A 16,353-nucleotide genomic window follows, 5' to 3' on the forward strand; every position below is an offset into this window, starting at 1 on the left:
TTCAGCACTCTTTGTTCTTGCATCGAGTGCTTTGCAGCATAACTTTACTGTAATTTTCAGCTCAGCTGTCTCAGTTATCACCCAGTTCTCTCAATTTTTCTTGTCACTGCAGAGAACAGCAAAGGATCTAGGAATCTTTTCTTGTGAGAAGCATTCATTACCATGTCTCAGTTTACTTTATTTTGCTTTAATTCATTGCAAATATTCTTTAAAAGCTACAAGCACCTACTGCAGGTACAGTTTTACTGCTTAAAGAAGTAAAACTGCCTTGGAACTTGCATAGCACCCATTTCAGCAAGTTTTTCTGCTGCTAACCCACCCAGTCCCTGCAAAGAAGACATAACCTCATTTAGCCAGCACCCAGAGCAGCAGCTCTTGTTCCCACAGCCTTGCTTTAGCTCTGCTTCTTCTGTGAGGACTGGTGAGATGGCTTGGTCAGCTCCTGAGTCGAGGTTGAACACCCCTGATGTTGCTGGGCTGGATTTGTCCTTGCTGAATTCCTCCAGCTTTCCGTGTGCAGTGAGGCACGGGCAAAACTGAGGCTGCAGCAGCAGGAGGTGAGTGTCCCTTTGATACCTGGCTTTGGGGCATTTTCCCAACAGCCCATCCCAGCTTCTGGGACGTGTGTAGGAGCTCCAGCTGGAATCCTGTCCTCCTCAGCTTCCCTGGGAGTTGGTGCTGCTGGGTGCAGGCTGGTGCAGATGGGCTGAATACCTCAGGTAAGGAGCTCGTGCCATTCCCACTGCTGCTCCCTGCACACACACATGGGACTGTGGCACTGTTTTATTAATTCATCAAAAACACATGACATTATTGAGCTGCTACCTCCTTGGAATGATACCTGCACCTTTTAGTGGCAGCCTCATGAGAGACTGGGCTGGAAACTGCATTTATGTTGGCTTTTGTACAGTTTGTTGTCTGGAAGTGATAATAGGGGAACCCATCTCCTTGTTTTTTGTTTTTCTGCCTTCAGAGAAGTCTCTCGCTCAGCCTACCTGGCTCATATTTATGGATGAGTGGCAGTGCTATTGCTTGATCTTTTTTTGGATATTGGTGCTCATTTTCTTCCTACTGGAAAGTTGGCATTCAGCCTCTCTGCTTCACTGTGGTAACATCATATCAGTCTTTATAATTAAGGAAAAAAAGTTGCCCTCCACTGAAGCAGTTTCTTAAAGGCAAATTTAAAGCAAAAAGGGTGAAATAGTCTTAAGATAAATACTACAGGAAGTAAATACAGTAAATACAGTAAATAAATCTTTGCAAATTTTTTAAATGCACTAAAGCCATAATTCCATGTCTTAATACTCAGGAAGACCTATGGAAATAGCTGTGATTGTTAGAAGGTGTGGTCTGGTCCACACAAAACAAACCTGACCAAAAAAAAAAAAATCAGCCTAATACCCCGTAGAATTGGAAACAACTTTACAGATATGTACATACTAATAGCAGAAGCAGTTATATAATTCAGGAGAGAGAGAAGAAAAAGGCCAGGTCCAGCTTCTGTGCACGAACCCAAGGAGGTTCTTGCACACAGAAAACACACAGTGCTTGTGCTGGATGAAAAAGGCTTTTCCCCCTCTCCTCCCCAAAGCAGGTGGGCATCTCTCACTCCTGCCCATCCCCTGTGAGGCTCCCACCTAGCGAGGGGGCAAAGGCTGCATTTGGAGAGCATCATAAGTGTCCTTGGTTGCTGCACTGAGGCCCTGAAAAAGAGAAAACCAGAAAAACAGGTGAGGGATGAGTGTGAGTGCTTACTTCTTCCTGGCTGACTGGCAGCAGCCGGATGGCAGGGGCTCAGTCAGGAGCATGAGTCTGATTTTTCCCCCCCTACAGAGGTTTTTACTCCTGAGTGATTCTTTAGTCTTTGTGTGGTACAAATAGCTATTATTTACCTGAAGGCAAGGTACATCCTGAATAATGGTTATGAAAATATGACTGCAGCAAATCATCCTAACTGGTTCTGCAGATCTTTGGGGTACATTTTATTTGTGTATTATTAAGAGCTAACTGATGCTAGAATGAGCATCAGTAATTAAATGAACAGACATAAAATCATAATAAAAACACTTCTGTGTGCCTCCCTGACATTGCCATTGGATATCCAACCACAGGTGAGGGGAGCAGCTGTGGGAGGTGGTGCCTACCTGGTAGAGACCTTCATTGCCTTTGCCTCGCCGCCTCTGCTGCTTTGGGAAAATAAAACAAGCATAGACTGATTAATGGGTGCTTTCCTGATTATGCAAAAAGAAAGAAGCCCCTGAGTTCCCCCATGCTGTGCTGAGGGTGTACAGGATGTACCAGCTGTGCATGGCCTGGACTCTGCTCTGCACAGGAAAGCACCTGGTAAGTCTGGACCAGCCCTGACACGCTGCAAGGGCTGTTAAGGAGAAAATAGAGAGGATAGGAAATAAAAACAAATTGGTTTTGTTTGCTGACATATTTCCCTGTCATACTGTTAGAATGTTGCTATTTCTTTGATTCACGGTATGTGTAGAGATTTGGCAGCATTTCTGTAGACACTGATTATTTAGTATTAGATTGTATCACAAATGTGTCAAGGAGTAGTGCTTGTTACAGTTAAAATTGCAGCAAGCTATTAAATGATCATATATTTAGAGTGGGACAAGGGCTTTGGTGTTCTTGTCCCTCCAGAAACAGAAACATTCAAAAAACATGGTGCCACTTTATAACCCCATAGCTCATAGACACAGCTTGACTCTGGCTGAGGAGCATTAGAATAAAAAAGGGGAAGATAGTAAATGTTGGTGTTGCTTCAGCATTTCTCAACACCAAACTTTGTTTTGAAATGCCCCTTTTTTCATGTGTCAGAAGGAAATGAAAGGTTATATATATATATATATATATATATATATATATATATATATATATGACACTTTGACATAAAATAGAACTTGTGTAGGTCAGAGCAATTTTTCATTTTGCCATTAACAAGTGTCCCCAGATGGTTTGTTTTTGACACAAGCCCTCCTCCCCCAGCAGTTTGTGCACAGAGCTAAAAACTCTCCCTCTGCTGTGACTGATGTGTGCCTTCTTAAACATTTGAGAGCAGAGCTGTGGGAAGGAGGACATTTCCCCTGTTCCTTGTCAGAAGTCAGGCACAAGGAGGGGCTGGCACTTGCTCTTCTGATCCTGGAACACCAGCCAGCCTCAGCAGCCCATGGAGGGGAAACCATAAACCTGCAGCTCTGAGCTGCTCTGGAGAAACATGCCCCAAAATCTTCCAGTGCTGCTGGACCATTGCAGCACTTGACACCAGACCTTCCTTCAGCCCCCCCAGCCAGGGCAGCTGCCAGGGCTTTTCTGGCCAAAAGCTGGAATGTTTTCTGTTGCCATGTTTTCACCAGGAAGGAAAGTAAGACTCACCTCTCCCTTCATTCCAATCTCACTGTATGCCTCACCCATCTTGTCCTTCTGCAGTGACTGCAGACAGAGAAGGGAAAAGAGTCAGTGTGACAATGGAAAAGCCAAGGCAGCCCCTGGGTAGCCACATTTAAAACCAGCTGAACTCAGAGTGTCTCATTCAATAGCAGTAAAGGTCTTGGAAACAAGCTCATTCCTCAAGCACCAAAGACCCAGAAAGACCCAAGTTAAGACATGAAAATCTACATTCCTGTATCTGCTTTGGAGCACAGACCACCACATTTAGCCAGAGTCAAATTAACTCCAGCAAGAGGTTCCTAAGCAGCCCCTCTTAGATGCACTGGTATTTGGCCTTTGCCAGAGAGCAGTCACAGGGCTGGAGTCCATGCACAGGAAGTACTGCAGCAGCAATCACATGGGATCAAGGTTGGTTAGTCACTAGCATTAGGCATTAGCAGATATCTTGATCCAAATTATTTTCTACATCTCCCCAATGTTTTGCTCCTGTCACTCAGAAGTGAGCAGAAATTTTCTAGCAAAAACAGAGGGTCTGCTGGGAAGGATTGGGTGGAAGGGAAGTCTTGAAAAGCAGAAAAGCAGCTGTTGAGTTTTGAACCAGAGCTGAAATTGGGTGGCAGGGGGGAAAGTCTCCTATGAAACAGAATCTCCTGTTCCCAGCCATCCCTCCCTCTCTGCTCCCTCCAGAGTGCTCTACTCACAGTGTAGACAGTGTCCTGAGGGTTCTTTCTCCTCTGCTGTAAAACAGAAGTAAAAAGTTGCCCATACATTGCACTACCAGCATCCCCCAGCACCTTGTATGTGCTTATGCATTTGCTCCCTGGCACAGCTGTGGCTCTATGATCTTTCCCTGCCCATTCCAGTCCATCCTCCCTCCACCCGTAAGGCTCTGTTCAGACAACTTGTTCTGGGGGAAATTAATTTCACTTTAGCAATTGGTAAAACTTAGTTCTTCTCTGCTCACCCCCTACAGCTGTCACCTGCTGATGCAGGAGGTTTTCCCTCCCTTTTCCTTTGAAAGTGATGGGCCGTGCAGCACAAAGAGTTGTTTTGGCTGCTGCTCTGCTTTGTGGGCGCCTGTTTGATGGCATCAGACGCAGCGAGCTCTGTGAGGCTGCTGGGCCTCCTCCGCATCCGCCCCGGGCCCGGGTGTCACTTCCCACCCCGGTGGCTGCGAGCTCCCGGCCCGGCGAGGGGGCAGAGATCAAAGGGGAGGGGGAGCTTCGCTGCTGCCCCCCGCGCCCCCCGCCCGGCTTACGACACAGATCGCGTCGTTCCCTCCCCAGGAAGGCGCTGGGGTGGCTGCCCGTGTGAGCAGCGCTGTGACACGGCGTGGGAGGAGGCACCAGATCAAAGCACAGAGGCGCACATGTGCCTGGAGGTTACCTGGTGTCTCCCGCCCAGCTCGGGGTCTGCTCGTCGCTTTCCTCCCAGAACATCGTAATCGTCTCTGTGCCCACGGGAGAGTTTCTGAAACGGGAGAGAGAAAGCACTGGATGGACACCGTGATAATGAGATAAGAGCAGATCTCAGCAAAGAAAGGGAGCCCAGCTCAGCTCACAAGGACTATCGCTGAACTAGAAATTCTTTCTACTCCCTAATGCAACTGTCAACAAAAAGGTCTACATTTAAGCCATGGGAATGACACAAAACTGCAAGCTGTTGCATCTAGGACCTTTCCTAAGTGGAAATGAGTTGAAAACTAGAGAGCATGAGGGGAAGGGGCTCTGACTTTCATGCTTTCTCTCCCACTGGAGAGTGAAGGGCCACAAGCTTCGTTTTTCTTGCAGAGCTGCTCATCTAAATTTGCATCAAGGAGCTACAGAAATTTTATGCCCAACACAATTCTTAGCTGGAAAAGGTTACCTTGGACAAGGGCAAAGGAGAGATTTCAGGTCAAAATAACACAGCTGACAGAGCACTACTTGAGAGGTGATAGGCTACACTTAAACTGAAAAGAAATTGCATTAGTGTTCAGACATTACAGAGTTAAACAGAACTCATTACAGGATGTGGCTATGGTCAAAAGCGTGAGAAAAAAAAATTAAAAGACATCTAGACATAGCAAAAATAGCTAGAGTTTAATGCTGCCATGAGTGGGCAATTTAGTGTGGAGGCTCAGGCAGGATCTTGTCTCTGTCCTCTTTCACTGCCTAAAGATGCTGCCCTTGGTCAGGGCACAGGACAAGGCACTTCTCTGATATGATCAGGTACAGCAGGGCTTGCTGTGGGGCAACAGGAAAGCTTGGGAATGGAGGCACAGGGGCTGTGTGGAGCTCAGGCTCCATACACTTGAGAGTGGAAGAGCTGCAGGTGCAAAGGCAGCTCCACAGCATTCCTTGGCATTTGCCCTTTGCCCAGCCCACATCAAACAGCATCAGCAACAGGGGCAGTGCCTGCACACACAGCCAGAGCTCTCACAAACCTGTTTGTTCCATGGGGCAGCACAGCAAACAGCCTGGGCTCCTGCCAACCTGGAGCTCAGTGGGCCAAATCAGGAACCAACAGCCCAAAGAGTTCTCCAGCATCTGGCCAGAGTGCTGACACCAGAAGCTGTCCCTGTGAGGTTTTACCTTTCCTCCTTACAGCTGCCATGCTGCACACATCTACAGCCGTACTCATCAGCTGGCTCATGCAAAGCTTTTCTGACCAGCAGCCAGTTCAGTGTCCCTGTGCCCCAAAGGTCTGTCTGCATGGTGGATTAGGGAACAAAGACCAGCAGTTACTCACGTTGTACACGTCATCCTGGCCTGCCTGCAGCTGGGGTTCAGAGGCCTGGCTGAGCTGCAAGAGAGACCATAGAGACCATTCCATGAGCAGAGACACAGTGGCTCCCCTCAGTCCTTTCACTCCCTCTCCTACCAGTTACCCTCATCAGAAACAGGGCAACCCACACAGCAGCCTGCCCTCAGCAGCCAAGTCATTTTATTTCACATAACACCAGCTCACCAACATCTGAGCTTGTTCCCTACACACCTGCCCTCCTCAGATTTTGTCTCTCCATTCTCTTCCTGTCCTAATCTTGTGCCTCCCTCGGACTTGGGCTTTCCAGCTGCCTGCAAAGCTGTTGGGCTTGCTGCAGGGAATCCCTGCACCCCTCAGGAGCAGCACTTGGCTTGCCAGGGCTCTGGTGCCACCCCAATAAGTTGATGTGAGTGGCAGCTAGCAAAGAGGTAAAGGATTATCCCTTCTGTAGCTGCTCTTCAGCTCAGCTGCTCACAATACTTACGAGAAATCAATTACTAAGCCAAAATTTCAGGTAAAGAGGGCCAGTTTTGGATCAATGAGAGCAGCTGCTTTGTGTTGTAGTGTTTAAACAAAAGCCCTGTCAAACTACATTCTGTATTGATTTACTCTTTTTGAGTTATTATCACATTCAATTCTTTATTAAAAGTAACCTTCTAGCTCAGTCTATATTTAGGTATAGAATCACATTTGTAGCAATTACCCAAGTCCTCTCCTGTGTTTGTTTGGGTTGTTGCATCATCACACTCACAGTATCAAAGATGTCTGAATTGTTGAGACATATTAATACATCCTTCACAAGCTTGTCATTTTCCCTGTATGTTCTGTGTATCCCTTCCTCTCTTTTCAATGACAAAGCAGGAGAAAAAAATCCACGTTACTCTTGATCAGTTGCTTCCCATCTACAAAGTCCAGAATCTCTGATGTATCCATAAGTGTAACATCAAAACACTCTCATATACTCTTTGGAAATAACTACTTCAGGTTGCTCTAGTGGACACCAGAAACAGAGGGGGGAAAAAAGAAAAAAGAGAGAGAGGAAGAATGTAAAAGAATAGAAAGGTTTCATTCTAAGGGATGGCTCCCCTCCAGTCCCACTTTCCAGCCCAGCTCAGCTACCTTACACCACCAAATCCAAATGCATCTGTGTTGGGTTAGACTGACCTTTGCCTTCACAAAAAGGGCTGTCATGACCACTGCATAAATGAAGAGGAATCCATCCAGCATGTAGCAGAGCCTGGGATCTGTGAGGCCAAGAACTGATGCAGCATCTGCACAAAAAGATCAGATACATCAGCAAACAAAGTCATTTGTGTCCCTGGGTGCTTGGCAGCATAAATGTGGCAGTGCTGCATACCACTCCATGGAAAAATAATAGCCAGTGTGAGGGCAACACTGCCCCTTGGCAAAGGAGATGGAATTCTGAATATAACTGTAGGAATAATCTGGTCAAAAAGGACCCTGGCAAATCCAGCCTTCTCTCTAAAGACATTCAGTTAAACCAGACTGTCCAGGACCTCAGCCAGCTGAGAGTACCTCCATGGACAGAAATCTTTGCAAGCTCCCCCAGCCAACATAGGACATTAATTTTCTGGGAAAACCCAGCAGCATCTCCTGCAGGGATTCATGACTGGGCCTGGTTAAGGCTTCCTTCATCAAGTGTGTGTGAGAAAATACATTGTTTGGACAAAATTTTAGGGGAGAGCTTTTCAATTCTGCACTTGATAGAAAGAAAGTTTGACACCATCACATTCAATGCTCCGAGAGTAATTTGAACCCATTGCCCCTCATGTTTTCCATGTGACTGCTAAAAAAGGAGTCTCCATCTTTTCAGCCACCATTTAAATATTTATACACTGACCACATCCAGTCTTAATCCAACCTTAAGATTGTTGGGTTTCAGCAGATAAACCTGATAAAACTGCCCCTGTACCAGTTAATAAAGATGTAGAAAGTTCACCAAGTATAGCTAAAAAAATCAAAGGCTAAGTAACTATAGATCCAATATGCAGCTCTATGTCCATCCCCCAAGGAAAAGCTGTATTGCACAGTTATATAAAAAACCAAACAAACAAATGCCTTAAAATTAATCTGTGTTGTGCTTTGTGCAGATTTGGAGTGAGTTCAAAAAAGAAAGACAAAAATTATCAATAACCTGAAAAGCCCTTTGATGAAGATAAACAATCACTGTTCCCTCTGACAGCCTCACACACCCAGGAAAAATACCACAGAGTAGATTTGTTTGTTTGTCTGAACTAGGAGCTTGCATTCATTTTTTCCCTCTATCATGCATTTAGAAACAAATCCATTGAAATAAATTGAGATCCTAGATGGTTTTCCTTCTTCCCTCTCTTTTTCTGTCATTTAAAAAATATGGTTCAAGCACTTTATGAAAAATACCCTTCACCACATTTCCTCAGGACTATAAAATTTCATTTATATGGGGTAAGCAGAGACAGAGAGATTACATTATTTGCCCAACATTGTATATAAAACCAACAAATGAGCTGAGATTACCTTCCCAGACATTTTCTTCTAAACAGTTCACAGGACAATATTTTACACCAGCCTGGAGGCATCTGAGATGCTGCTGAAGGCAGCATTTTTGTGTACTCTTTGGGTATCCTGGCCCTGAATCCCTCTTTTTGTACCAAAGCCAGGCACATTCACACAATCATCTCAAGTCCCATATTTCTCCAGCACTAATAAAATCCCCAGACCAGGAGGAGACGAAGCAGGAGACATTGAGGACTGTGGAGGAGATGTCAAGAGTGCAGGGGATTTAGCTGTGGCCCTGTGCCAGCCATTGTCAACCTTGGCTGACTCTGCAGAGCCAACCAAGTGCCCACACGGTGCTTGTGTGGCGCAGCCTGGCCTCCAGCATCCCAGGTAATGGATTAAAGCTGGTCAGTGAGGGAAGGCCTGCTGCTCTGGCTGTGATTGTCCCTGGAAAAACATGCTTTGAGACTATGACAAAGTCCAATGTTTAGGAAAAAAAACAATAAAATGAATAGAATTATTAGGGTGGGAAAAGAACTCCGATATCATCAAGTTCAACCTTCAGCCAAATACCACCATGCCCACTAAACCATATTGTGAAGTGTCACATCTATTGATTTTATGAACATTTCCAGGGATGGTGACTCCACCATTTCCCTGGGGAGTCTGTTGCAATGCCTAACCACCCTTTCAGCACAGAAAATTTTCCTCATATCCAACCTTCAAGCTGGTGCAGCTTGAAGCTACTTCCCCTTGTCCTATCTGTTAGTTCGTGTTATTTCCTTCCTTAATACGTTTGATTTCTATATTCTTAAACAAAGCAAAATGTACAAAGCACTTTCTAAATAATAACCTTTGAAACAGGGCTCTGGATTAGAAAGTGAGAGAAAAGATAGAAGGTACAAAGCCTATTGAAAGAAAGGTCAGAGAGATAGGAAGCCCAATGAACAAGTGGCAGTTGAAACAGTTACCATCCATTCAGGTGAACAGGACCCGTTTAGGTTTTTACATCACCAGAGGAGGGGTTATTGCCTCTTCAAAACACGAGGCCAGTCCCTTAGGCACCACCAAAATGTGCTTTCTGTCCCTCATCAGCCACGGTCTGGGGGCTGAGGCCAAGGTCACAGCAGATGAGCTGGTGATGGGAGCTGGGCAGAGCAAAACATGCCAGGCCTGAGGGAGCAGTCACACTCAGGGCCTCACACAGAGCAAAGCACAAACAGTAAACAAATAGCAAAGCACAAATAGCAAATATTTCACTGATGATTCCCACCTCCCAGGTCACCCAGTGCCTACTGGGAGTTGCACAGTGCCTTTCCAATACTCACATACCAGAACTGAGAGGAGACAGTCACTGAGTAGAGCACTGCCCAGGTTGTCAGCCCTCCTCAATCCCAATTGCCTACACCTGGAGCTCTGTCAGCACCTGTGCTTCTGCTCCTGAGACGTTTCTTCCCAGCACCTCCTCCTTCCAAAGCCTGGAATTTGTTCCCCCTTTTCCTCTGCTCCCACCCAGCTGCTCTCCTCTGTGCCTGGGCACTCCCTCCTGCTGCTGCAGCTCCCTGCACTCCCACATCTCGACTCGAGGCTGGCATCTCCCCAGAGCAGCTCTGCCAGCACCTCTGTAACAAACCCCTGCGGCCTTTTACTTTCTGAAGCATGGGTGAAAAAAAAAAGAAAAAAAGAAAAAAAAAAGGCAATTCAGAAGTGCTGCGGCCAGCAAGTGAGAAAAAGGCAGTGGTGAGAGGCCGAGAGCAGCCCCAGAGCCCAGGCAGAGGAAGCCTGGGGCCGGCAGGGAGGCTGCACTGCGGGCGCCCGCCTCGAGAGCCCTGCGTGGTTTCACAGCTTCGAGCCCCAGCTCGGGCCCAGCACCAGCTCTCCTGCACAGGGCAGCAAACTCAGCTCCAGCCTCCTGCCCACACTGCCTGCTGCTCCAGTCCTGGAGAGACACAGGGAGTCCCAGACCCACATCCAGACCATGCTCCAAAACATGGCATGAGGGAGGGATGCTGCACCCCAAAGCTGGCAAAGCTGGGGTCCAATCCACAGGGCTGGCCCAATGCAGCCACTACCAATGGGGACCAGCTGAAGTGATTCACTGGAACATGGCCTGGGCCCTTGAAGCATGCCAGAACATTTCTTTTTAATAGGATTTTCCTCCTCTATGTTTTTAGTGTGCATCTGGATTGGGTTAGACCATGATTCCTGATAATAGTTTGAGAAATACAGACCGTAAAAGCTGAATTACTTGTAAATTCAGATCACATCTGTCTACCATAAATTGTTTTCTCTCCCATAGGCCTTATTAAGTGATTCATTTAAGGGTTTTACTTTTAGGGGTTACCAAAATTCAGTAACACAGCTGTAAATGAAATGTTTTATCCTCCTGGAAACCGAGTTTCTCAGTGGAGCCCAGGAAAACCAATCCCAGCACAAGAGATTTATTGATGCAACTGTGGTTACATACAAAGGTGTTTAAAGGCAGATCCTGCAGGGCCTTCTCCCAACAGCCCAGAGCTGCCAGAGCTGCTTGCTGGGCAGCTTTTCTCAGACACCACCATCTTCCCCTGGCAGTGATCCCTGTGACTCTGGATGATGCTGGGTGTGATGGGTCTTGCCTCACTGCTGCTGTCTGAGAGCAAAATTCTGAACCCAAGAGAGCTCCCTGGGCTCAGGGAAGAATGAGGAGAGAGATGAGTACCCTGCATGGTGCTTCACTTCAAGTGTACGCTGGCCTGCAGCTGAAAGGACAGCCCAGACTAAATGCCTACAAGTTAGCCAGCTAAAATTATTACAGATAATCCTGTTCATAAAGAATGTATCTGTCATGGGGTTTGTTTGTATTTATATTTTTCTATGGGTTTTACTCATAGATAGAAACAACAAACAAACCTGTGACCCTCCAGGGCTGAAGAAGCAGAGGCCAATTCTCCTTCACTTGCAGAAGGCAGAGACTCAATTAATTTGTCATCAATACTCTATCACATATTTGTGAAACACAGCATGGCCCAAAGCAAAGCTGTGCCCTTCAAGTTCAGCATTAGAGTTTGTGTGTTGTTGTTGTTGGAGGAAACTGCTGATACGATCAGGATTCAGGTTACAAGACCAAATGTTGGGCAGCCCAAATAATTACATTTAAAAAGGAAAGTATTTTAGGCCATTAGCTTCCAATTTTTTACACCAATGAATGTTAGCCCTATGGAAAGTCAAGGTAAAATGCTTCAGGATTCCTGTGAGCCCTTCCTACTCCCTTTTAGGATCCCTTTCAGAGGGGCACTAACACAAAGTTCAAATAATTTAAGTTTCCCTCCGATTTATTTGTAAGAAAAAGAATCAAAATAAGGAAAATATTATAATGCCACATGGGATTCAACACTGGTGTTCCTGCCCATGGCAGTGGGTTTGGAACTAGATGATCTTTAAGGTCCTTTGCAAGCCAAATTTTTCTATGATTTTATGATCTTCTAGCACATCATGGAATAAAGACTCTAATAAAAAATCCAGGGTACTGTAACAGGAGCAAGACAAGTAGATCTCCAGCTGCTGTTTGATATGTGGGAAGAGGAAACCTATCTACTTTTTCAGTCTGAAGGTGGAGAAGATTAACTTTGAATATATAATTAAACAAGGCAGCCTTTCACCCTCCAAATCCTTCCAGAGCCTCGTCAGAAACAGAAAGGAGGGGAGTGCCTTGCTCATCTCTGGAAGGGGACTCCTTGCTTCATCAAAACAGTCAGTCATTCTCAGAATAAGCAACTGCTTTCACTTCTCACTTGAGCAAGGACTCGGTGCAAAGGGCTTTCCTGAAGCAAGCCTGGCGTTGCCTCCTATAGGCAGCAAACCATGCACAGGGCAGCTGCAGACATGGATATCCAACAAGCTGCAAGCTCTGCAGCTCTCTCAGCTTCTGTAGGGGCTTTAGATTAGGCACAAGTGCTTTTACTACACCCATCTTCATCAGGGACAGCAAAAGTTTAATCCAGCTAATGCAAAAGGTGTTCCCTGCTGTAAATTTTCTAGTGTCTAATTCAATCTGGTACAAAGAGGCAAGAATTATTATTCAAATGCTTCTAGGCCACTTAGCCTTTCCCTTGCCCTACCAACTCTGCCCCACAGCAGTAACTCACCCCAGACTGATTTACTATCAGGTGGCCTTTTCAGTCCAGCTCCTACAACCCCGTGCTCATGATGGAGGACCACATAAGAGAATTGAGCCTCCTTGTCTCCCCAGGAATCCCAAAGAGACTTCACAGCTGCAAGGCTGAAGGAGGAGACACCGAGTCAGGCACAAGATGCTGCTGATCACAATCAGATGTGTTTCTCTGCTCAGTGAGCACTTCTCAGAGTGGCAGACATTTCCCTAAGTACTTTAAATTGGCATTTTTAAGTTAGACTTTACAGCTAGCTCATGGCTCCACTAATCAAATCTACTGGTAACAAGAAGAACAATTCCCAACCAGATTTATAAGGCATTCCCACTCGCATTTATCCTAGTTTCAAACTTCCAAAAGTCATTAAGCCCAGGTGGGCTGTCCCACCTGGTGGGAAATGGTGGGAGCTGAATGCAGAGATGCACAGGGCCAGCAAGAGCCTCACCAGGGCAGGTGTCCAGCCTGAGCTTGATTGCAACTGCCTTGATTTGCTGCAAGCAGAGCAGTGAAAAATCCCTCTCAAGACCACAAGCTAAGGGTGGAGGTGCTGGAGGGAGAATTGCAGCTACAAGGAAGCCATTTACAGAGAGCAGTCAGCCCATGAGCAATTCCTTCCCCTGCAGCCAACGTGCACCAAAGCTGGGACAGTGACAGGAGCCATCCCTGATGTATGCTCAAAGCCATGCCTGGACACTCATCACTGCTAATCCTACTGGAATCTCATCAGGGTTCTTTTTTTCCTTTTTCTGGGATCAATTTCCACCTGAACTCACCGACAGCACCAGATCTAACCAGTGCCAAAAGAGCCAGAGTAAGGAAGGACACCAAACCCCCAGCAATGAATGCCATCCACTTTTCTAAGTTAAGTTCATAGCAACACTTTTCAAAACCCAGGTAGCTGTCACTCAAGTCTTGGAAAACATTTCTCATACAATGTTTTTCAGCAGATAAATGACTGAATCACAGGGAAGGTAGACATACAAGGTGGGAAAATGGTGGGACGGCTGCAGGATTTACTTTAGCAGGACAACTAGGAGCTGACTGGTTTAAGGCTAGCAAAGCCTTAAGATATTTTCAGTGCAACATCCACTTGCAACAAGGCTTCTGAGGGTGAAGAAATTCCTGGCAAAGCTTGGTGTCCAAGGAGGGAAATAGTTAAATCATCTGCAGATGCAGTGGGCAGGAAGGAGGTTGCACCAACGGCTGAGGCTCTGAACCCTGCAGTAGCTGCACACACCCGGAGGGAGAGGTTTCAGAGCAGTGCCCTGCCACTGACCCACTTAGTGCAGAGATGTGTGTGTCATGTCCTGCCCCTGCCAGAGGATGCACAGGCCAAAAAAACTCTCCTGTGCAACAGCAAGTTAGGTTCAGAGTAAAGAGAAAGGGTGATTAGGATTTGGGTTCACAGTAGTTCCGTGCATAGTTTTCCTGCAGCATTGCTCAACAAAACTTAGCAATAATAGGATTAAGACCACTGGGGGATATTCCTCTCTGAAAGGAGCACATGAAGCGTTTCACAGGCCTCATAAAAAAAGAGCCAATGGATGAGCTCTCACAAAATGTAAATATCACAACAAACTTTGCCTGGGCCCTCGATGGACTCCTTCAGCAAAGGGGCTCAAACAAACCCTAACTCCTTGGAATCACACATTCCACTTGGGAAAAAAAAAAAAGGGAATTGCTTCTCCCACCTCTGAAATGGCCTTCCTCTGATTTTGGAGCATTCCCATTTCCATAGCATCTAGCACCTATGCAGCTAAAATTTTATGACACAGCAAAGCACTGCTGAAGAGAAAGGGCATTGTCATGGATCTGCAAGTGGGGCAGGGATTTATTTGTCCCTGTTAACACCTCACTGCTGAGGCTGTGCTCCTCTGTCAGGTGACAAAACTGTGCCTGGTACATCTCCACTGCTGCATTTTGTTAAGAGACACCTGAGGAACTACACCCAACTTTAGAAAAACCTTATCTCTGATGGCATTACAGGAAAAGGGGAAAGCAAAGTGCTGTATTTGGAAACACACCTTCTCACACATAGGTAGGAAATGGCAAGAATGAAGAGCTTATATATAAATTTTGACTGGAACAAAGACTGTTAGAAAGCAATACATTCTGGTGTGGGGTGGGAGAAATAGAAGGAAAGAATTTCCTTATCATTAATGACTTTATGTAACACCTTTATTTCACCAACTATAAGATAAAACTAATACATTAACTGTCAAAAATACTGAAGTGCTCTCAAAAGCTCAGGCACTGGAAGCTGGTACCTACTTAATTCCTTCTCTATGGAAACAGACTTGTAGGCAAAAAAAATCCAAAAACCTAAGGAAAAGGATCCCAATCTCTCATCACAAAGAAAATTTCCTGCTTATTTACACTATGAGTTCAAACCATTCTATGGCAGTATTTGGAACTCAGATGAACTAATTATGATATACCCATTGTGTGCAACTAATATTAAAATGTGTCAAGTTAATTCCAATAATTACTTGGGAATACACTGAAAATCTGGAAAGGTGAACAACCATGAATAATTTAAATTCATTTCATCCACACCACTAAATTTATCCTATGGTTTTTCTTCAAGATTTTTTGTTAAAAGATTTTCCAGAAATTTAGCAAAGAGAAATGCTATTCTGTTGCTTATGACTAGATTTAGTTTAGTTTTGTTTTCCTGGAGGAGTGGCACAGCTGTTTCAGAGGATTTAGATCCCTTGTATTTATTCTTTCCATCTTAACATAGACAAGCAGCTCTCAGCCACTTACCAGATATATTTTACAGAACAATTCTGTTCATACCTTCAAGCTTCAGAGCACCTATCTGAAGCAGCCACTTGAGATGGGATATTATGTTGTCTCTGATTTTTCTCACTCCAACTAATTTTGTAAGTATAGAATCATGCACTTGTACTGCCACTGCATTCATCTAATTGCTTGTCAGCCTCATAAAACATGTTCCTTTTAAGATCTTTAATGCTGCTTCTAAAATGGATGAAAATTTTGAAATTATGTTTACTTTAAACCGCCCCTCTCTCCCACAAAAAGCCAGATTAGGAAGCCTCTGGGATGTGGAGAGAGATAAAAAGGCTGTGTAGAAACTGTATTTGTTTGCTTTCTGTGTGCAGCTGAGATGGATTTAGAATGCAAAGGAAATTTATATGAGCTCCATTTTTCATAGCACTGGGAGCTTAGGTCAGCTTTATTGAAAGCACAGTTTGGGAAAGTGCAGTCACAGAACTGCTGGATGGAGTGAAAAATTGCCAAGTGATCAAATGCCCACAGAAAATAAATTTTCTCCTAAAAGGATCCTTAGTGTTTAATTTACTTTTTGTACTCTGTAAGAAAAATCTTTCTTCTACTTCTATCCATTACAAGTTTTTCTTGCCACAGAACCCTTTATTGTGTATCGCACTATCTAAAATACCTAACAAAAAACTGGGTAGCCAGAAAATGCATGGGCTTGTACAGGACAAAACACTCTCCTCCCTTAATACAAATTCTTTTCTGAGATTAGTTGTGATGAATCCATTGTTCATCCACATCTGGACTTGGTGTGTAT

The 16,353-nt window shown here is 45.2% G+C and overlaps 1 protein-coding gene across 1 annotated transcript in view; it reads right to left on the minus strand.

Moving 5' to 3' along the window:
• Positions 1 to 1,637: 1,637 nt before the first annotated feature.
• Positions 1,638 to 16,353, minus strand: part of CD247 (CD247 molecule) — a 45,356-nt gene continuing 30,640 nt past the window's right edge. The window contains exons 2-8 of the mRNA XM_030954435.1: positions 7,309 to 7,415; positions 6,130 to 6,183; positions 4,786 to 4,869; positions 4,101 to 4,136; positions 3,385 to 3,441; positions 2,145 to 2,186; positions 1,638 to 1,703 (exon numbers count right to left, since the gene is read on the minus strand). Of these exons, the coding sequence (XP_030810295.1) occupies positions 1,638 to 1,703; positions 2,145 to 2,186; positions 3,385 to 3,441; positions 4,101 to 4,136; positions 4,786 to 4,869; positions 6,130 to 6,183; positions 7,309 to 7,415 (446 nt within the window). The remainder of the gene's footprint in view (positions 1,704 to 2,144; positions 2,187 to 3,384; positions 3,442 to 4,100; positions 4,137 to 4,785; positions 4,870 to 6,129; positions 6,184 to 7,308; positions 7,416 to 16,353) is intronic.

This window comes from Camarhynchus parvulus, chromosome 1 (assembly GCF_901933205.1).
Source record: "Camarhynchus parvulus chromosome 1, STF_HiC, whole genome shotgun sequence".
In the NCBI taxonomy this organism is placed as follows: Eukaryota; Metazoa; Chordata; class Aves; order Passeriformes; family Thraupidae; genus Camarhynchus; species Camarhynchus parvulus.